Source organism: Xyrauchen texanus, chromosome 36 (genome assembly GCF_025860055.1).
Source record: "Xyrauchen texanus isolate HMW12.3.18 chromosome 36, RBS_HiC_50CHRs, whole genome shotgun sequence".
NCBI lineage: Eukaryota > Metazoa > Chordata > Actinopteri > Cypriniformes > Catostomidae > Xyrauchen > Xyrauchen texanus.
In genome coordinates, this window is record NC_068311.1 from 8,689,221 (window position 1) to 8,712,491 (window position 23,271).

The 23,271-nt window shown below is 36.2% G+C and overlaps 2 protein-coding genes across 3 annotated transcripts in view; both read left to right on the plus strand.

Moving 5' to 3' along the window:
• The first annotated feature begins 138 nt into the window (after positions 1–138).
• Positions 139–21,494, plus strand: LOC127629755 (SH3 domain-binding protein 5-like). Of its 2 annotated transcripts, XR_007968796.1 has the most exons (7): positions 139–731; positions 3,487–3,549; positions 8,265–8,393; positions 9,339–9,497; positions 9,955–10,128; positions 18,079–20,887; positions 21,201–21,494. XR_007968796.1 is itself a non-coding variant. In XM_052106977.1 (6 exons), the coding sequence occupies exons 1-6, from the start codon at positions 495–497 to the stop codon at positions 18,595–18,597; spliced, it is 1,281 nt and encodes a 426-aa protein (XP_051962937.1). In that variant the 5' UTR covers positions 139–494; the 3' UTR covers positions 18,598–21,089. The 2 variants fall into 2 exon arrangements, 1 of the variants encoding a protein (XP_051962937.1); XM_052106977.1 differs by lacking the exon at positions 21,201–21,494 and having other exon boundaries at positions 18,079–21,089.
• Positions 21,495–22,636: 1,142 nt separating this feature from the next.
• LOC127629754 (gamma-aminobutyric acid type B receptor subunit 1-like) overlaps positions 22,637–23,271 on the plus strand; it is a 68,717-nt gene continuing 68,082 nt past the window's right edge. Inside the window, exon 1 of the mRNA XM_052106976.1 lies at positions 22,637–22,895. The gene's annotated coding sequence lies outside the window, so the exon portion shown is untranslated. The remainder of the gene's footprint in view (positions 22,896–23,271) is intronic.

A 23,271-nucleotide genomic window follows, 5' to 3' on the forward strand; every position in this document is an offset into this window, starting at 1 on the left:
GTGGAGAAACAAGCAATTTTTCACAAAAGAGCAGTTATTAAACACGCGTCACCAAAGCGCTGTCACGCAAGTACATTGCATATTTACATTTTACTTCATTTCAAACTACAGTAGCCCGCAGAGTTCTAAAAGGTTGGCTTTCGCGTTTTCTATTTACTTCACACTCGTATCACATTTCATGTGATTGTTGAAGGACGGACGGAGTGCAATGATAGCTATGGGGTGAACACGGTGAAATATGTGTGCTGTATGCGACCGAGTGGTGACATATTTGCCTATTAACTTCCATTTAAATTACTTGACCACTCGAGGCACCGCTAAACTCATAAGTCAATCAATTTTACGTAGCTAGCACAGAGCTAACTATCGTGGACATGAAAGGAGATATTTAAAATATAAACAAGTGTGTGGTTGCTCTGTTTCGCTTTGGATCTGATAGTTTTCGCCTCGTTATTCGGCAGCATTTGATCTTGGACATCTACAGAGTCCTGGAAATGGATCCAGCGGGTTTGCGCGAGAGTCCTGCGGGTTCTGGAGAATCTTTAGAGGAAAAGAGTGGAGAAGAATCTGTTGGAGACCAAACAGAGGACGTGAACGACGATGGCCGAGAGGCTGATGGGGAATCCGAGAAAATAGAAATGGAAAATAAAGCCTCTTACCGATCTATAGGTGAAGAGGAAAGAAAGACGCATGGAAAATTACCTGAGGATCAACTAGATCCCAGAATCCCGGTAAACAGACATGCAATCATCACACTAGAGAGTTATTTAGCAAACTCTATTCAGTGTTTCCCACAGGTTTTGTGAGACTGTGGTGTGTACCTCTAGGGAGGTACGGGGTGCATGCTTCTCCGTTAGAACATTTTGTACCTTTTAAAATTTAATGCATCAATCTGGTGCACTTTGAGAGCAAAATTAAGAGGCTAGATCTATGAAGAACTTGTGCTATTTTAAGCAATGTTGTGCTCTAGTAGTAATTTAATCATAAACGCTGCTTGTATAGATATGAATGGTGATAGCACGGCAAAAAAGTCACACCCACAAAGCATAAACGAGACGGAGTTTAACGCAGTTCACAAAAGGTCAAAACACAAAATCGACTAGAGCAGACATTAATTAAACATTGTCATGTGCTTGTCCACCGGACAAGTAAATTGGTAATTCACTTTTCGGGAAAATAACATTTATGTTACATGCTCTAGTAACATGTCAAAGATTATGTTGCACATTTTTGTAATATTATGACCGATGCTCAACCTAATATTGTACCTATACAATCAACTTAAATTACTGCGACAGAAATGTAAACTGCACTGGTTAGGGGAGGAGGCTATTGTCAAATGGTAATTATTTGTGTTATGTTTGGTAGTCAAATAAAAAAACCCTCCTTTGCCATCATTAAAAGCAGGGATGCAAAGCAGGGATGCTGAAACTTCTCATGGAACAAGATCTACTTTTTCATATTGTTATTGCAGCAAGAACTACCATATACAGTATAGGCTATACATAATCACGCTACCAAAATTTCAATAGTCTGTAGTGAAATTTGGCAATTCTCAATACCAGCTGTAATAAAAGTTTCAAGTTTATTTTATTTATAAAGTACATTTAAAACAACGTTGGTCAAAGTGCTGTACAGTAAAATATATAGAAACAAAAACACACACAAGGAAAATCAACAATTGAACATAAAAACATAAAACGCATAAAAATAAAAACATGAAACGCTACAAAAAACCAAGCTGTAACTAATTAGTTAATTATGGAAGAGTGGTTTCAAGTTATTAAGTAGTTATTCAAAACAAGTAAACAGTCAGTAATAAAATAACAATATAAACCGCAATAGAACTAAACATACAAATTAATAGCTTTAAAAAAATTTAACTGCAGTAGGCCATCAAGTATTCAAGTAAACATTCAGAATGAAATGCAACATAAAACTGCTACTGGTTTTTACTGTATGATTATAATATATTATTACTTTGTAAAGCTAGTTACCCAGTCAATAGAAGTGAGTGTTTTCTTGTTATGGTTGTTTGATTATTTTAATGACACACTAGCAGTAGTGGGCCGTGCACTTACAATTTAGACCTTCAGTGTGATTCATGCCATTAAGAAAACATAGTTTCACAATGAATAAGACACCCTATGCCTTTGGGCATCATACTTTGTTGCAGCTAACAAATATTACCAATTGATATTTTCAAAACACGTCCAAACACAAAAGCCAGAACTTGAAATTACACTTAATGCTCAAGCAAGTGTTATTTTAACTGCAGCATGACTGTTTTGTGAAATTAACGTCTCCCAAACAGATATTCTAAAATCATAATTATTCATATGATTCTACAAGGTCTATAATACCTGAATTGTTTTTCATCTAATAATAATAGCGATTTAAATGTTGCTTACAATAAATTTCATTTCATCTGGGTACACGGTTATGATGTGCTCCATTCAAGTTGGATGTGGGATATTCCTACTTGATATCTCTGACCATAAATGCATTCCATTCCCCGATATTCGGAAGATGAAGTTTAAGGAAACAAAACTGCAATGCTCCTGTTAGCTTAGAAGGGGTTTGACTCCCATTATAGATGTCTCCTAGCAACCCAACTGATAAACAATGCTGCAGTGGTAACATTTGTGCTTCAGGTGTACGATTATCAAAAAAGATTATGTTTTATGCACCTGTTTCTGCAGGTAATGTGGAAACAAACAAACAAATTTATCGATATCACTAAATAAATGGTATTATTATATCTCCCTGAGTGTCGCCATGTTTCTGTAACATCATGCACCTGCATCTCGGCGAAATCGGCGGTCAGAATTTCAGCAAGAGCCTACGAGTTGTAATTCTGACTTCATGATGCATTCCTTTGCACTTTTCCTAGTAGGAAGTTGTAAAATCCGACTTTCCGAGCTGAATGGAATGCAGCACTACTTTTCAAAACTTGACCTGACACTGAATGCTCAAGCAGCCTAATTTACACTTCGAAATCTCCTGATGTTGATATAACAATGTAAAAAACACTTACCAATTAGCTTGAAGTGAAAATCAGTCCTCCTTTCCTGTTTAATGAATTTACCAATCACACAGTCATGCAGAACTTCTTGTGTTTTTAAATCAATAAGGAACTCTTTCTCAATATTTTCAGTTCATTATGATACTAGCGGGACAAATTAAACTGTGGCAGGCCACCACAGTCTAGGTAATTAATGGGAAACAGTACTTTTGATCTAAAACATAACTCTCCATCCATCCACCCATCAATTTTTGCAGTTACTAATGTTAATGTTGAGGGTTATTGTAAAGTTGTACGAAATGTGTTGATCAAGAGATTAATAGTGATTTAAGATGGATTTAAATCTCAGTAACTCTCTAGATTCACCCCTACTTTAGATCGAAAACAACCTTGATGTTAGCAGCCCAGTTGATTTACCATTAGGTGACTACTGCCATCTGTTTTTTTTTTTTTTTATTTAGGAGGAACTTGAGCATCTAAATGAGGCTGGTAAGGAGATCAACAAGCTGGAACTGGAGCTGCAAGTAAGTGAAAGTTCAGAATGCTTTGTTGCAAAAGGACATTGGTGTTAGCCCATATACTGTAGAATGCCTCAACTCAACTAAGGGCATTTTTCAAGTTACTTAAACAGAACAACTTGTTGTGTAAAGGGTTTGGAAATCCAGTCTTGTGTAAATTGATACATTAAATTCAATGGGACAATTTACATTACAATGTGTTAATGAGATATTTGTAATACTTGTGTTTTATGAAAGAGCCCCTAAATGAATGCTTACTATTTTATTAAGGTTCCATGTAATTTAAAAGACACTTTTTAATTAGTCTGCTACAGTAATGATTAAATGGGATTAGGGCTGGGTTTTAATGCATATTTCCCAATTTGATTTGATTATGTTTCTCAAGCTCTCATTTCAGTTCAGATTTCTATTAGATTCAATATCAATTCATATGGTTATATTACATTTATAATTTCCAATTTACTTACATATGAAAGCAATTATCTCCCGCCTAATACTGTTAATTACACAGGGGACCTTGTCATAGTGAGATTATTTAACAGCAAAAGCTATGATTTAATGTAATAAATGTATAGTTTGCACGAGCAGCGTGTTAAATGTGAGTGCTTGTGAATGTGTGGAACCAGTGTTATGGGTTACCTGGGATGTGCGCGTGTATAATTTTACTTGCGTAAACTCATAATGATTCCAAATTTTTTTATAATGTGCAAATGATCTTTTCTTTGCTCCTTGGCAAGTCACATTAAACAAATCTGCTGAAAAGGCAAGTAAAATTATTCAAGTGCAAATGCATAACAGCGGTGTTGTGCAGGAACAAAGACACAAACTGCTCATACCATTGAGAGATCCTTGGCTCATACATGGAAAACACTATGAGCATTGCATGCTCTGTTTGTAGCATATGACCGCAGACAGAGGGCTAATTCACTTTTTAGTGCAGTCATATACAGACTACATATTTATTTATTTAAATAGTAGCCTTTTGCAGTTTAATAATCATTTGAGACCCGGATTGGGAAGCTGCCGTCATTACGTCAGAGCTCCTTGGTCAAAACAACACAGAAACACTTCAAAATAAAAGCTCCACCAAAATAAAAGCTCAATTTAAAAGAAAAAAGTATGACAGAAATAGATAACTTCTGTATAATTTTGTAATATTCACCATTATACTTCTACTACTACTTCATATAATAGTAATAAATCAATAGTAATTGTGTTATATTCAAGTAGTATCTCACATCTGTGATGCTCTATTATGCAGTACTTTATTTGACCAGAAATATCTCAAATGTTGTATTTCGGATTGTGCTGTGATTTTCTGTATGAAATCCCTTCATTTGATAAAAATAACACAATAACATGTTGAAGATTTTTTGTTATACTTTCATTTGATACTATTATACTGTTTACAAGTATTTATTTACAGTGATTTGTAGAACACGTTTAAAATGGGTACTGTCTCTTTAAGAAAACCTGCAGTTTTGTCAAGAGCGTCTGTAAATGAGCACATATTAATTTGAATGGCTTCTTCACCTCAACCGTGCTGTTTGTGATTACAATTACATATTGATGTTTTGTTTTTTTTGATCAACAATAGACTCTATGAACGGTCACTTCTACGTTTTGCCTCAAGGGGCACACATACTTACGGTTCAGCACTTGAAACCATTTCTTTCTACGCTGATAAATGCTGTTGAGATGACTCTGGGGAAAATTACTTTTCACATGCATAATTTACACAAGTTTCTGCAGATGACATTGGACAATATCCATCGCGCATTGAGACACAGAGCTGTTGTTCCATCCAGTAAAAGGAAGAAGGGGTTTAACAACGTTTATTTTAAGTTATCAAGCACAATAAGAGTGACTATACAGAAGCCATAGACCAGCACTGGCTTAGCAAGGTCCCTGTCCCCGACTGTATTACATGTAATTATATTGATTAATTGTTCTAGATTAAGTATAGCCCTGTGATATTATACAGTATCTCACAAAAGACTGTTCATGTGACAACACTGAAGAAATTACACTTTGCTACAATGTAAAGTAATGAATGTACAGCTTGTATAACAGTGTAAATTTGCTGTCCCTTCAAAATTACTCAACACACACCCATTAATGTCTAAACCGCTGCCAACAAAAGTGAGTACACCCCTAAGTGAAAATGTCCAAATTGGGCCCAATTAGCCATTTTCCCTCCCCGGTGTCATGTGACTCATTAGTGTTACAAGGTCTCAGGTGTGAATGGGGAGCAGGTGTGTTAAATTTGGTGTCATCGCTCTCACACGCCCTCATACTGGTCACTGGAAGTTCAACATGGCACCTCATGGCAAATAACTCTCTGAGGATCTGAATAAAAGAATTGTTGCTCTACATAAAGATGGCCTAGGCTATAAGAAGATTGCCAAGACACTGACACGAGCTGCAGCACGGTGGCCAAGACCATACAGTGGTTTAACAGGACAGGTTCCACTCAGAACAGGCCTCGCCATGGTCGACCAAAGAAGTTGAGTGCACATGCTCAGCTTCATATCCAGAGGTTGTCTTTGGGGAAATAGACGTATGAGTGCTGCCAGCATTGCTGCAGAGGTTGAAGGGGTGTGGGGTCAGACTGTCAGTGCTCCGACCATACGCCGCACACTGCATCAAATTGGTCTGCATGGCTGTCGTCCCAGAAGGAAGCCTCTTCTAAAGATGATGCACAAGAAAGCATGCAAACAGTTTGCTGAAGACAAGCAGACTAAGGACATGGATTACTGGAACCATGTTCTGTGGTCTGATGAGACCAAGATAAACTTATTTGGTGTCAAGCGTGAGTGGCGGAAACCAGGTTTCCTCACTACTTTACATTGTAGCAAAGTGTCATTTCTTCAGTGTTGTCACATGAAAAGATATAATCAAATATTTACAAAAATGTGAGGGGTGTACTCACTTTTGCAAGATACTGTAAATTAATGTAATATAACAATTGATGATACTCCAGCTTCACAGCAAATGCTGGAGTGAACAATCATATATTTCTTAACATAGTGACTTTACCCATACAATTAGTCTAATTGTGGTCAGTATTAGTTTATTGTATTCTATTTATGCAGTATAATATAATTTTCACTTTCAGTATAATTAACATTAATAAAAATTGTGTCCCGTTTCTGAGAGATTTGTCATGTGCGTGTGCATAGGTCTGCCAAACTGAAGAGAACAATAATTATGGTCGAATGCTTATGAGAAGTGAACATTTTATTATCCTTTATTCTATTATTTGCAAAAAAAGGACAGTTAACAGTAATTTGACACAATAACCTAAATATAGATTCAATTGTGTTCCATTCGTTAACATGCATTAATGTCTTGGGATCATGATCAAACAATTAATCATTTATTTTTAAAGTATTTATTAATATTTGTCAATATTAGTTAATAATAATAGAGTTGTTCATTGTTAGTTCATGTTAACTTTAGATTTTTTTAAATCTATTAGTGTGTTAATTAACATGAACTTAGATTAATAAATGCAGTCAAGGTATTCATTGTTAATTCATGTTAACTAATGTTGATAACAAATTATAATATTTTTTTTTGTCTTAGTAGTGCTTTACTCATGTGTAATCTCATGCTTTGACTAGGGAGAAAATATAAAAATTGACCAAAAAATCTGTACTATGTAGTGTTCTCAGTGATGTTTCGTCGCCATGTGTATGGCACTAAAACCTCAGCTGAGCAATGAAGCAACTGTCCCACATCGTCAACTTCAGGTGATAGTTTCTGCTCTCAAATTGCATGTGTTGCTTTATTTCACACTTGGAAATAACTGTACAATCAATTGATTGCACACAGATGAAGCATTACACAATGGTATAGCAGTGCTCTGCAAGCTTCAGATCATATGTATTTGCACTTTTGGAGCTCAAATCACTTTATTTTAGGAAGAATAGTAGTTTACTAAAACTCTTGACACTTCTGTGTTAGCTGGATACGATACCGGAATATTGTTAGCCCCCTGAGATTTGACAAGAAATACATAGTCTACGTTCTGTGCATAGAGTCCATTGACTGTAAAGAGCCAAAAGGATATTAAGATACATTATTTGATGATAAATGGTTTGTGTGGATTTCGTCTGTAGACACATTACATGGAAAGAGTGAAATTAAACCTTATATCTCAGCTACACTACTTTGCCAATCTGGTGAGTGAAATCTGAACATTTACCAGCCAGTGGCTAATCACAGACATTTTTAGTTGCATAGCCCACAATTTGGTCTCAAACGCAAGTGATGATGGTAGAGAGTTGCGTATATAGTAAAATACCGATCTTAGGATTTCCGAATCAATATCGAGATTGTTTAAATGAAGATTGCATTGCATCAGAAAATTATATATTTTTACCTATTCCTAAATGGGATTATAATATAAGTAATCCCAGTTGTTGGGTTGACCCTACTTGGAATCAAACCTACAACATTTGTCTTACTACAACATTTCTCTGACTCTTACATTTGCAAACACCATTTCATACAATTCTGATTAAAAAACAACCTGTGTAGCTAGACACCTTCTACCATAATTACATTTACCTTATAATTTAGATGGCCCACAAGATTAGCAGTGCTCTGAAAGTGCCAAAGTCACTCCTGCACGAACATGACCTGCTTGATCCAGAAGCTTTTAGTAGTATTAAGCTGCCAAAAATTTTATTTGTGATTTCCATTGTTATTGTCAGGAGGTTCGGGCCAGCCACGGGAGGATTATGAGTGAATCGGTGCTTAAACTCAAGACAATGAATTCAGAACTGGGGTCCTGTATCAAAAAGGCCAGACCTTATTATGAGGCACGGAACAAAGCAAAAGAGGTATGCAAGCATTTACTCACTGTTTAGTATTGAGGAAGACAGTTGTAGAAATACACTTTTTTTATTTTATTAATGCAGTTATCAGTGTTGCTTATATCAAAAAATAAATCTTTGGCTGAACTTCATTAAATCTTGGACTGTGGTTCCATGTGCTTGAAATTAGTTTTCTTAATTTAGAATTACAACGTAATCTCAACACAGACACTTTGTGCAGAAAGTGCCATGATGAATTGAGTAAACCCAACAAATTTAGATGTGTCAATGTAACTCAAATTAATCTTCCTTATTTCATTATGTACTAACTAGTGAAAGTGAATTTTAGCATGCTACATAAATGCTGGTTTGGAGCACTATGAAGTATAGTTTAGTAACTATGCTATGGTTAGAACAACAGTTGCTCAACCAAGCGAGCAATCAGTTTCATTGGTGACATCTACCTGTCTTCATTGTTAGCTCAAGCTCCACTCTTTACAATAATGGTAACCCCCCAAAACTCCAATATAACAGAAACTCTTCTAAATCGCAACATAACAAAATATTAAACACTAACAAGTATCCCCTTTATATTCATCTTGCAGAAAAACACAAAATAACATTTAATTTTAACATTTACTCCATATCGTGTCCCATGCAAAGCATGCTGGAAAATGCTTTGTTTCCCAGTTTTGTCAATGCAACATCATCAATACCTCAATGTATTCATGAAGTCCCAACTTAAATGGATTAAGTAAACTTATATTTATAAATTAAATGGAAATCAAATTGTGACAAACTGTTGTAGAATTGTGTTGCTTTAGGTATATAAAAAAACTTGTGTACTGGGCACTTCAGGCCATATCAAGTGTAACATCTTGTGGAAGTTTTTTTGTTTTTTTTGTTTGTTACAGTTTAATAGAATTTCATGTTGTCTCTTAAACACACTTTGATTGGTTACACCACTCTTAGACCCAGCAGGAGACCCAGAAAGCAGTGCTCAGCTTTGAGAGAGCAGCCTCCATGCACTTAGCTGCTCGGGAGATGGTCCATGTGGCTGAACAAGGCCTCTCTGCAGTCAAGACACTGGATCCAACCTGGCAAGAGATGCTGAATCATGCCACATCAAAGGTATACCACTTTTCCTCCAAGACATCTTAGCTTCCTGTTCAAAGGTACTTCACTACACTCTGCACATCAAACATTCCGACCTTAAACCTGAGCATCCACACATCCAAGTATGCATACTTTTCACCACTAGTATGCAAGAAGTAGTGGGATAAATTAATACACAGTATTTATTGTTCATTGTTCATACACGTTTATTTTTCCAAGAGTGTTTATGCCTTGAATTTACAGTATGTACCGGTACTGGCTGTACAAACAAACACATATTTGACCTTATGGAAAATAAATTGAATCACAAATGCATCATTAACTCCATATATAACATAAATGTAGTACAAAGAGTATTATTCCTAGGTGAAAATAATTTCATATTGATGTACATACACTGATTGTATTTTGTACACACACATGCAGATATTTCTCAAAGCATTATGCAGGTGACTGTTATTGTGATGTCCAGGTGAACGAGGCAGAAGAGGAGCGCTTGAAGTGTGAACGTGAGCACATGCGTGTCACTCAGCAGTGCCAGGAGGCCGAGGCTCACATGCAGCAGCTGCTGAAGTCTCTGAAGAGAGCCATCGTAAAGTCCAAGCCTTACTTTGAACTCAAGGCTCAGTTCAATGACACACTAGATGTTTGTTAAATGTTCTTTTTGGTTAACAGTACTGTAGTGTTGATGTAGGACGATGACCTTTAAATGAAATGTTATGTCACACAAAAGTGAAAATTCAGTCAACATTTGCTCACAATTACTTTCTTCTGTGGAGATGTTAAGTAAATGGTGACAGATGCCAAAAAATATTTAAAAAAAAGATAAGATATTATCCATTCGACTTGTGCACTATATTCAAAGTCTGTTAAGAAATTCGTTAATTGAAAATCTTCCCCTCCACCATAGCTCTAAAATCACATTCGGAACTTAATGAATGGTTAAAACACAAAATACCAATGTCATTTGGCAACCACCAAAACAACACATCTTGCATCATATTACTTCAAATATGACTATACGTTGTAGGGCTAGGTATTGATACAGATTCCCAATTCAGTATCGATTCATATGGGTATATTTTAGTTATAATGTCCCTTTTGCTTGCATATAAAATAAATTATCTCCCAGCTAATGCTGTTAATTTTACAGGGGACCTTCTAACTAGGTACGATATGAAAATATTAATTAGGACCCAATTGGGGGGGGTGCTTTGTAGTGCCCCCTTGAAAATGGGCATATAAGGGGGGCTCTGTAGCACCCACATTTTCACCTAGTCACCAGAATTGGTACTTACAGTTGAAGTCAGAAGTTTACATACACCTTAGCCAAATACATTTAAACACATGTAAATACATTTAAATTGTTTTTCCACAATTCCTGACATTTTATCTTAGAAAACATTCCCTGTCTTAGGTAATTTAGGATCACTACTTTACTTTAAGAATGTAAAATATCAGAATAATAGAGAGAACGATGTTTTAAGCTTTTGTTTCTTTCATCACATTCCCAGTGGGTCAGAAGTTTACATGCACTTTGTAAGTATTTGGTTGCATTGCCTTTATATTGTTTAACTTTGGTCAAACATTTTGGGTAGCCTTCCACAAGCTTCTCACAATAATTTGCTTTAATTTTTGCCCATTCCTCCAGACAGAACTGATCTAACAGAGTAAGGGTTGTAGGCCTCCTTGCTCACACACAATTTTTCAGTTCTGCCCGGATTTAAATCGGATTTAGGTCAGAGTTTTTTGTTGGCCACTACAAAACCTTGACTTTGTTGTCCTTAAGCCATTTTGAAAAAACTTTGGAGGTATGCTTGGGGACATTGTCCATTTGGAAGACCCATTTGTGACCAAGCTTTAACTTTCTGGCTGATGTCTTGAGATGTTGCTTCAATATATCCACATAATATTCCTTCCTAATGGTTGGGATGGTGTTCTTTGGCTTGCAAGACTCACCCTTTTTCCTCCAAAAGTAACAATGGTCATTATGGTCAAACAGTTACGTTTTTGTTTAATTTGACCAGAGGGCATTTCTCCAAAGATCTTTGTCCTCATGTGAACTTGCAAACTGTAGTCCGTTTGTTTTATGGCAGTTTTGGAGCAGTGGCTTCTTCCATGCGGAGCAGCCTTTCAGGTTATGTTGATATAGGACTTGTTTTACTGTCTATATATATACACTTGTCTACATGTTTCCTCCAGCATCTTCCAGAGGTGGGCAGAGTAGCCAAAAACTGTACTCAAGTAAAAGTACAATATATATACACATATATATATATATATATATATATATATAAATAATACCCTCATGTTGTTCCAAACCAGTGTGAGGCTTTGTATTATGTGGAACACAAAAGATGGGACTGACAGTCTCGCTTACCATTCACATTTTAAAATGTACAGGTGAAACTCGAAAAATTAGAATATCGTGCAAAAGTTCATTAATTTCAGTAATTCAACTTAAAAGGTGAAACTAATATATTATATAGACTCATTACAAGCAAAGTAAGATATTTCAAGCCTTTATTTGATATAATTTTTATGATTATGGCTTACAGCTTATGAAAACCCCAAATTCAGATCTCAGAAAATTAGAATATTACATGAAATCAATAAAAAAAAAAGGATTTTAAATACAGAAATGTTGGCCCTCTGAAAAGTATAATCATGCATATGTACTCAGTACTTGGTTTGGGCCCCTTTTGCATTAATTACTGCCTCAATGCGGCGTGGCATGGATGCTATCAGCCTGTGGCACTGCTGAGGTGTTATGGAAGACCAAGATGCTTCAATAGCGGCCTTCAGCTCTTTTGCATTGTTTGGTCTCATGTCTCTCATTTTTCTCTTGGCAATGCCCCATAGATTCTCTATGGGGTTCAGGTCAGGTGAGTTTGCTGGCCAATCAAGCACAGTAATACCATGGTCATTGAACCAGGTTTTGGTACTTTTGGCAGTGTGGGCAGGTGCCAAGTCCTGCTGGAAAATGAAGTCAGCATCTCCATAAAGCTTGTCTGCTGAAGGAAGCATGAAGTGCTCTAAAATGTCCCGGTAGACGGCTGCGTTGACTCTGGACTTAATAAAGCACAGTGGACCAACACCAGCCGATGACATGGCTCCCCAAACCAACACACTGGACTTCAAGCATCTTGGATTGTGTGCCTCTCCATTCTTCCTCCAGACTCTGGGACCTTGGTTTCCAAATGAGATGCAAAATTTGCTCTCATCAGAAAAGAGGACTTTGGACCACTGAGCAACAGACCAGTTCTTTTTTTCTTTAGCCCAGGTAAGACGTTTCACATTTGAAGCCCATGTCCAGGACCCGTCTGTGTGTGGTGGCTCTTGATGCAGTAACTCCAGCCCACTCCAGTCCACTCCTTGTGAAGCTCCCCCACACATTTGAATGGCCTTTTCCTGACAATCCTCTCCAGGCTACGGTCATCCCTGCTGCTTGTGCACCTTTTTCTTCCACACTTTTCCCTTCCACTTAACTTTCTATTAATGTGCTTTGATACAGCACTTTGAGAACATCCAACTTCTTTTGCAATTACCTTTTGAGGCTTTCCCTCCTTGTGGAGGGTGTCAATGATGGTTTTCTGCACAACTGTCAGGTCAGCAGTCTTCCCCATGATTGTGAATTCAACTGAACCAGACTGAGAGACCATTTAAAGGCTCAGGAACCCTTTGCAGGTGTTTTGGATTAATTAGCTGATTAGAGTGTGACACTTTGAGACTACAATACTGAACCTTTTCACAATATTCTAATTTTCTGAGATTCTGAATTTGGGGTTTTCATAAGCTGTAAGCCATAATCATCAAAATTATATCAAATAAAGGCTTGAAACATCTTACTTTGCTTGTAATGAGTCTATATAATATATTAGTTTCACCTTTTAAGTTGAATTACTGAAATTAATGAACTTTTGCACGATATTCTAATTTTTCGAGTTTCACCTGTATGTATATATATATATATATATATATATATATATATATATATATATATATATATATATACACTCACCTAAAGGATTATTAGGAACACCTGTTCAATTTCTCATTAATGCAATTATCTAATCAACCAATCACATGGCAGTTGCTTCAATGCATTTAGGGGTGTGGTCCTGGTCAAGACAATCTACTGAACTCCAAACTGAATGTCAGAATGGGAAAGAAAGGTGATTTAAGCAATTTTGAGCGTGGCATGGTTGTTGTTGCCAGACGGGCCGGTCTGAGTATTTCACAATCTGCTCAGTTACTGGGATTTTCACACACAACCATTTCTAGGGTTTACAAAGAATGGTTTGAAAAGGGAAAAACATCCAGTATGCGGCAGTCCTGTGGGCAAAAATGCCTTGTTGATGCTAGAGGTCAGAGGAGATTGGGCCGACTGATTCAAGCTGATAGAAGAGCAACTTTGCCTGAAATAACCACTCGTTACAACCGAGGTATGCAGCAAAGCATTTGTGAAGCCACAACATGCACAACCTTGAGGCGGATGGGCTACAACAGCAGAAGACCCCACCGGGTACCACTCATCTCCACTACAAATAGGAAAAAGAGGCTACAATTTGCAAGAGCTCACCAAAATTGGACAGTTGAAGACTGGAAAAATGTTGCCTGGTCTGATGAGTCTCGATTTCTGTTGAGACATTCAGATGGTAGGGTCAGAATTTGGCGTAAACAGAATGAGAACATGGATCCATCATGCCTTGTTACCACTGTGCAGGCTGGTGGTGGTGGTGTAATGGTGTGGGGGATGTTTTCTTGGCACACTTTAGGCCCCTTAGTGCCAATTGGGCATCGTTTAAATGCCACGGCCTACCTGAGCATTGTTTCTGACCATGTCCATCCCTTTAAGGCCACCATGTACCATCCTCTGATGGCTACTTCCAGCAGGATAATGCACCATGTCACAAAGCTCAAATAATTTCAAATTGGTTTCTTGAACATGACAATGAGTTCACTGTACTAAAATGGCCCCCACAGTCACCAGATCTCAACCCAATAGAGCATCTTTTGGATGTGGTGGAACGGGAGCTTCGTGCCCTGGATGTGCATCCCACAAATCTCCATCAACTGCAAGATGCTATCCTATCAATATGGGCCAACATTTCTAAAGAATGCTTTCAGCACCTTGTTGAATCAATGCCATGTAGAATTAAGGCAGTTCTGAAGGCGAAACACAGTATTAGTATGGTGTTCCTAATAATCCTTTAGGTGAGTGTATGTATGTGTATATATATATATATATATATATATATATATATATATATATATATATATATATATATATATATATATATATAAGAAAGTGAATGGTAAGCGAGACTGTCAGTCCCATCTTTTGTGTTCCACATAATACAAAGCCTCACACTGGATTGGAACAACATGAGGGTAGAGAAATGATGATAGAATATTAAATTATGGCTGAGCTATCACTTTTGTTCACTCGTTATTACCCACCTTGCACTCTAATTTCAAGTGTACATTTCGATGACGGTTAATTTCCCACAATCCACCAAGGGGAAGATGTACGAGCTGGGAGTTTACTGCTTCCTTCACTCCTGCAATGTTTTATTTCATGCTGAATTTAGTAAATTACTTTGACAAATTATCACTAGATTAAAATAGCATATATAGAGACAAAACATAGATACATTTTAAAATGTACTCTTTATATGATAAAATGTGTTTACTCTATATTAACACACAGTATATATTAAAAATGACAAACAGAATGAAGATTTATTGTATTAATATATTATTTAATAAGAACAAATAAGTTTCATATGTGACATTTCTGCACCAGCCCCAAGAGCTCCGACACAATTCACTCATTTCATTCACTTACTGCTGAGATATAGTGCACTAACTGCCATTCACTATATAGGAAATAGTGAATGAGTGAACGATTGCGGATACAGCCACTCTCGTTGCGACGATTGCCTTGTGCACATCACACACGCGCGCCCCACGCACCTTGCTGTGCACGCGCAGAAATGCTGTCTGTGCGCTCCAGTTGTCGCTCATGCGACTGGCAGTAATTTACATTTAACTTGGATGTTTACATAGATTACATGGATCTCATTACACAGAAAGCCAGCGTTAGAATTAGAGTCAAAACTTACCTCAGCGTGCTACCTTAAGTTGGAACTGTGACATTAATCTTGAAATATCAGCTTGTCTTGATGTTAAAAGAATGCATTGCATGACGAAGATATTCTTTTTTTCACTGTGTGGAGCGAAGTAAGTGCTTCACTTTGAAGAGTTTGATGCTGCTGCACTAATGAATTGAGTGACAGTCTCATCACTTGTCAAAGCATCTCATCGTGCAGCTGTAAATTCCCCTCTCATAAAAGTTCCATTCAATAATTGCTCAATAAATTACACATTAATTAAAATTAAACCCAGTAATGTAACAGTAGCGCCACACATTGTAGAGAAGTAAAAGTACAAAAAATCATTAGAAATGTACTTGAGTGAGAGTAAAATGTACCCACTTTTAATCCTACTCTAAAAGTGAAATTTCCCCAAAATGTTACTCCAGAAAATGTAACGGAGTAAAAGTAACATGTTACTACTTAACTCTGGCATCTTAACAAGGACCTTTGCTGTTGTTCTGGGATTGATTTTCACTTAATTGCACAAAAGTTTGTTCATATCTAGAAGACCGAATGCGTCTCCTTCCTGTCCCTCCTTTCTATATTACCACCTTTTGACTGAAGTGGTGGGGTCAGTTTCACCTACAGTCACCAAATTTAGAATATCGTTCTCATCAAGCCAGACAACTTTAAAAATTTCAATCCTTAGCTCCGCCCAACAGGAAGTCGGCCATTTTGGAGTTTTTGGAAATTGCATGCCCTGAACTTTTAAATACTCCTCCTAGGGGATTCATGTGACTGTCACCAAATTTAGGCAACATTATGCCAAGACATTGAAGATGCAAAATTGTGAACAGATTTTTTATATATTAAATGATGTTGCCGTGGTGAGGCATTAAATTAATGTCAAAAAATGGGAAGAATTAAGTGTCTCAACTTCTGTGTGCAATGTTTGATTTAGATCAAAATTGAGATGTATTTTTAGTCTTGGGGGATAATCACAGGGATGTTATTATTTTGGTCATAGTGCCACCACATTGCAGCAGGAAGTGTGGCTCTTAAAACAGACTTAAAATTGTTCCTCTTTTTATATATATATATATATATATATATATATATATATATAGATAGATAGATATATATGTATAGATATAGATATAGATAGATAGATAGATATAGATATATAGATAGATATAGATATAGATAGATATAGATATATAGATATATTACAGTGCATCCGGAAAGTATTCACAGCACTTCACTTTTTCCACATTTTGTTATGTTACAGCCTTATTCCAAAATGCCAAATGCATGTGTCTTCCTTGCATTGTTTTCCGAAAGTCACCAGGTGGAAATGAACCCATGGAGCTTGGGCCCATCATCGCTGCTTGCAGATATATTTAATATGTATTATTAATTAATATTAATATGAATTATAATGTATTCGTTTTTCATATTGTTTTCACATTTCAGCTTTTTAAAAATGAAAAAATCATTGTATTCAATCATTAAATCTGATAATATCTGCAATATAATATATTATATTTTGTTATATTTATTATTTAATTGCATAATTTGAACTATTTACAAGTATTTACATTGATTTGTTGAATACGTGCAAAAAACGGCTTTGTCTCTTTAAGGAATCATCAAAAAATGTTTTACTTCATTCTATTTAATTTAATTTCAAATTTCTGCCGTTTACAGAAATGCCGGTCTGTAAACGGCATCTGTAAATGAGGGCATATTAATTGGAGAGACTCAAAAATCTTTATCTCATCTGTGCTATGCCTGATTAAAATTAAATGTTTATTTTTTTGTTGTTTTTGATCAACTAACAGAAAGAGTATTAAAAGAGATCATTGGCAAATCGGTTGCATAGATCTCGTCTTTGGAGACACATTACACGGAACAACTTTTACTCTCAACATGGAGTGAAAGGATCTCGCTGCTGAATACTCCACTATTCTACACAATTAATTCAGTGGTGAGGGAAATCTGAACATTTACCAGCCAGTTGCAAAATGGCATAGCGTGAAATTTGGTTGCAAATACGAGTGATTTCCTAATATATAGTGCTTTACACATAGATTAAAAGTTCATTCTTGAGATTTAAGAATCTAATGAAGATTTTTACCCTCCCCTAATGCTTTGAATGGGCTACCTGTACAATGCTTTTATGGTAATTTTCTGTCCTTTTTGGAGTTTGTCCATTTCTGTTCCATTTACTTTCATTGTATTGTGTAAAAGAGCAGCTTGAACATCTGCTTTCATGTTCCACGGAAGAAATGCAATCATATGGGTTTGGAAAGACATATAGGTGAGTAAATTCTGAATTAAAACTTTTGGGTGAACTAACACTTAAGATTATGTAAGAAGATATATACAAATCTGGATATTTAAAATGATCAACAAAGTCACCAATTTCTTTGTTCAAACCATTAGTTAAAGTGTTCTAGTTGAACATAGTCAAAAAATAAAAAATGTTTTTGCAGGAGCACAAGTCAAAGATTTTAGAGTTAGAGGAGCATATTTCCAAAGCCAAGGTAAACTACTCCAGCACTCTGCACCAACTGGAGCAAATCAGTGTGGAGATTCACGCCCAGAGAGAGCAGGATCAACCAAAGGATAAATCAAACAAAACATACGGTGGGCGGAGCCCTCCAGTAGGAGCAGAGACAAACAGCAGCACAGAGACTGAAGGCGAAGCCTCTGGAGACTACAGACCAAGTGAATGGGTAGATGGAAAAGAGGGAGTGGCTAATGCCATTAAGTTGGGGAAGATGGAAACTGCTGTGGTGAAGAGATCTGATTCGAACTCCCTGTCCAGTGTCAGTTTGCAGACCATCATCTCAGATCTTGGAAAGTGTGACTCAGTTGAACATCTGGGTCATCTAAGTAGTGATGTTAGTCTTTCAGGGCAAGAGGGGGAGGGTACGGGGTGTGTGAGGCAAACAAATGTAGACATTTTAGAGGAGTTTCTCAAACAGCACAACAGAAGTGTCAGTTTGTGAGTGCGTACATCTGTACTGTCCATTTACATTTTTTTTGTTTTTGTTTTGATGCTTTACTTCCACGAAGACCTGTTGATTTAACGACTGACAGAGCAAGTTTTAATATTATTATTATTATTTATTGTTGAATATATTTTTATCAATACTTGAAAGTTGAAAACCGAGTAGACCGAAATAGAAAGAAATATACATATATATATTTTTTTTTAAAACAAGTACCCAACCCTCACATGATAATGTTATCACATTTGGGAATTTCAGATGAAGTGGGAAAAGACTGACAATAATAAGGCAAGTAATCTCTGCTATCACTTTTTAGTCTAATCAACATACCACACAATCCCATATCAAGAACCAAGTTTTTCTATGCAAATGTATAGTGTATCATATGCTGACTCTTTTTATTATAGTCTCTATTGCTGATATAATAATACTACAAATATTATTTCATCTTATTAGAGGTAATTTCGCTCTGTACTCTTCTGATTTTTCAAACTGCATGTGAACTTCAGTTCACTTTCTGACACAATCATACTCTCTGAATGAGTAATGCTGTCTATGATTAGCTAGTGCAGTGGTCTAAATTTATACTATTATTTTTCTCACTTGTTTATTTAAATTTTAAGATAATTTTACTTAAAACATTTATTTTTTTGCCTTTTCTCTTATGCTGAATTTGAAATCGTGTTTCACGACAAGTGCTTTGGCTGGATACCTTAAACCAACAGACAGACACTACCATATAATATCAAAATCATGCTTCAATTCTTAAAAATGCATATACTGTGTGTGTGTGTGTATATATATATATATATATAAGGCATACTTTTATGCTTGTCTCTCTTTTTTTTTTTTTTTTTGGATTCTCGCCTTTCTTTTAGTTTTTTACTTTACTATAACAGAAATACTGATTTTGTGCAGATGGAGAAATTAAGCACTGAATTATTTCTGTTCCCAGTGCTGAGGACGTTTTGCTATTTAGGACAATCAATAGTTTTCAGAATGTATTTTTCTTTTACATTTGTCTCAAACGTCTTTGAATAATGTTTACCTTTGTTTTCACAGCATTTTTTCCATCTGATGGAAACGTGTTTATTTAGCATTTACAGGTCTTTGCTACTGTAAACATCAGTGTGAGAGAATTGGATGCCCTTTATTATTTTTCTTAATTAGTGTTCTGTATGAAGATGTGCACAGTGGTAATGTATGCAATGTCAGGAGGAGCAAATTCATATGACCTTGTTGATTTTTATTGTTTTGTTTTTTTTAACTGAATTTAAGGCAAGTCAGTGCTGAGACATGAAAGTTTCATGGCAGGAATGTACTTCTATATTTATATGTGTTATGTAATTAGATATACACTCACTGAGCACTTTATTAGGACCACTATGGTCCTAATAAAGTGCCAGACTTGGTCTTCTATTGTTGTAGCCCACCCGCCTCAAGGTACGACGTGTTGTGTATTCTGATATGCTATTCTGCTCACTACAATTGTACAGAGTGGTTATCTGAGTTACTGTAGCCTTTCTGTCAGCTTGAACCAGTCTGGCAATTCTCTCATCAACAACCCTTTTCTGTCCGAAGACCTGCCGCTCATTGAATGTCTTTTGGCACCATTCTGAGTAAACTAGAGATTGTTGTGTGTGGAAATTCCAGTAGACCAGCAGTAACAGAAATACTCAAACCAGCCTGTCTGGCACCAATAATCATGCCATGGTCTAAATCACAGAGATCATATTTTTTCCCATTTTGATGGTTGATGTGAACATTAACTGTTGCTCCTGACCCATATCTGAATGATTTTGTGCACTGCACAGCTGCCACATTATTGGCTGAATAGATAAGCGCATTAATAAGGTGGTGTACAGGTGTTCCCAATAAAGTCCTCAGTGAGTGTATATAAGATTTGACCATCATAATAGTCACGAAGTTGAAGTTTTATTTTCAGTGTAATATAGACTAGGGTAACAAATTTGATATTTTCTGTTTTTTTTTTTTTTTCAAAATATTTATATTTCAAGATGCACATCATGTTGTCTTTTAGAGAAATCTAAAAATAAAAGTAGTTGGTCTTGCAGCTTCATTGTGCTTGAGTTGAAACCTGACATGAGTTGTACCAAATATTCCTTACCTGTCTTTTGTCATCCAGGCTAGTCTTAAAAATAAAAACAAATAACCAGGCAAAAGGCACTGACCTGTTCCTCAATGTTATTCAGATGACGTGAATTAGAATCAGGGTGCAACATCTGCAGTGAAGCCTTAAGTGATGTGAATATACTGCCACCTGAAGGTGAGCACACTCTCTTATATGAAAATGAAGCCCCATCATATGACTGAAATAAGACACTTTGACTGTAATTTATTCCCTTTGTAGTAATCTCTCTGTTCTTTCTCTGGCAACTCTTCCCATTCTGTCAGCATTTGCATTTTACACTGCATTTGCTACCTTCCAGAGTTATATGGATGCCAAAATAGAATAAGCAAGAAACAAAGAGCTGTTATAACATTTTCTTCTTTGGCCTGTTCTTTCTGCAGTTTCACTATAACTAATGTCTTTTTTCCAGGTTATTTGAATTGTGGCATTTTTTTTATAATAATTACAGGTTCCTGCAGTCATGGAAAACCTGGAAATATGAGGCAACTTTAAATTTGTGATCTCCAGGCTTGGAAAAGTCATGGCAATTCGACAAATCTTAAAGGGATAGTTCACCCAGAAATGAACATTCTTTCATTTACTCAACCTCATGCCATCCCAGATGTGCTTGACTTTCTTTTGCTGAACACAAAGATTTTTAGAAGAATATCTCAGCTCTGTAGGTCCTCACAATGGAACTGAAAGGTGACCAGACCTTTCAAGCTTCAAAAATCACAAAGGCAGCACATAAGTAATCCATATAACTCCAGTGGTTAAATCTATGTCTTCAGAAGTGATATGATAGATGTGGGTGTCAAACAGATCAATATTTAAGTCCTTTCTTTAACTGTAAATTTCCACTTTCACTTTGTGAAAAGTGGAGATTTATAGTAAAAAAGGATTTAAATTTTGATCTGTTTGTCACTTAAAGTGATTGGATCGCTTATATTAGATATATATTAAACCACTGGAGTCCTTTATGCAGCCTTTATGTGATTTTTGGAGCTTCAAAGGTCTGGCCACCATTCATTGAAAGGACCAACAGATTAGCTCGCAACCTGCAATGGCTATCCAGTTGTTTTACCACAATTCCCACACATCCCACAAATATCAGATATTTATTTGATTGATTTTTATCAAGACAGAGCATGAAGTTTATACAGAATTGTAGAGAATTACAACATTTTAACAATAACCTGAAATATAAATAACTGAGGGCACATGAATGTCGCCTTAAAAATGGACTCTTCGAAAGGTCTCCTCTCTTCTCAATTATTAAAGAAAAAGTATAAATAGATGACTGAGCCCATAAAGAACAGCTCAGAGGAGAAGACAATCCTGGAGGAATGGAAAGCTCTAAAATTAATATGAATGTAGGTACATTTGCGTGTATATACATATACAGTATATATATATATATATATTCTCTCTGTAACGTACTTTATAAAGTTTTACTCCAAATAAAGTTGATTATATTATTGTTGTCATTATTAAGTAAGACGAAAGGAGCTAACAAGGACATTTTGTATTGCACATTGCATAAACAGAACATTAGCACTGCATAAGAGAATTACAGAAAATCATATTTTTATGATAATATTAACTTACTGTTTATAAAAAACTCAAATCCTCCCAAAGGGATTGTAGCCTACATGTTTACACAAAATAAATGCAGACTTTCTTTTTTCATTGGACAGAAAACACATAAGTTGGATACATCAGCAAAAGTAGCAATTAGACAAATTGTTGTATATATATTATGCAATGTCTTAAAATATTAAAAGGCACAGAAGATCACTCGTGATGCAAAGATTAAATGACGTAGGCTGCGTTCTCTCTGTTACGTCACAAGTACCCTAAGTGAGATTGAGGAGGGAGTGAAAAAAGGAAAAGGAAGGAGGAAGGATGAGCCTGCCGAGCTCTGGTGTAGATAATGTATCTGTGTAGCCTGTGATTTACACCTGCGATGATCTAATGCAAAGCAATAAAAACAATTCTCTTAAAGCCATAAACCTGTCCGGTTATGTGATGCACAGACGCTTTATTTGCACTATCAAAGCGACATCAAGATTAAATTTGTGGAGATTATACTTGAACAGTCATTGAACGGATATTGTGTTTCCTTTCTTCGGGTCGGGACTGGTGGAGCTTGCATCGGGCCTTCGTGAGTAAATCACTTTTTAACTGATGCCTTCGCGTGTTTGAGAGTCGTTTGTGTGTTTGTTTATGATCGGCGTTGATTTGTTTTATTATTTGATGGAGTGTTCCCGTGATTTCACGAAATTCCAGAGAAATACGGTTTTCACTGGACACAAAACTTCGTTACCAGTGTACTTAAAGGTCGATCTAACTCGAGTTGGAGCAGTTCGCGCTTCGAATCGCGAATCTTCGTATTATTTCGAATTCTTTGGAAGCTTCGAATCTTTCAGGATGCGACGGGTGACATTGAACACTTTGGCTGAGTTCGGATTTGCATACTACCATATGCTAATACTCATATTATTTATAAACATAGAATATTTTTCTATGGCAGTAGTAGT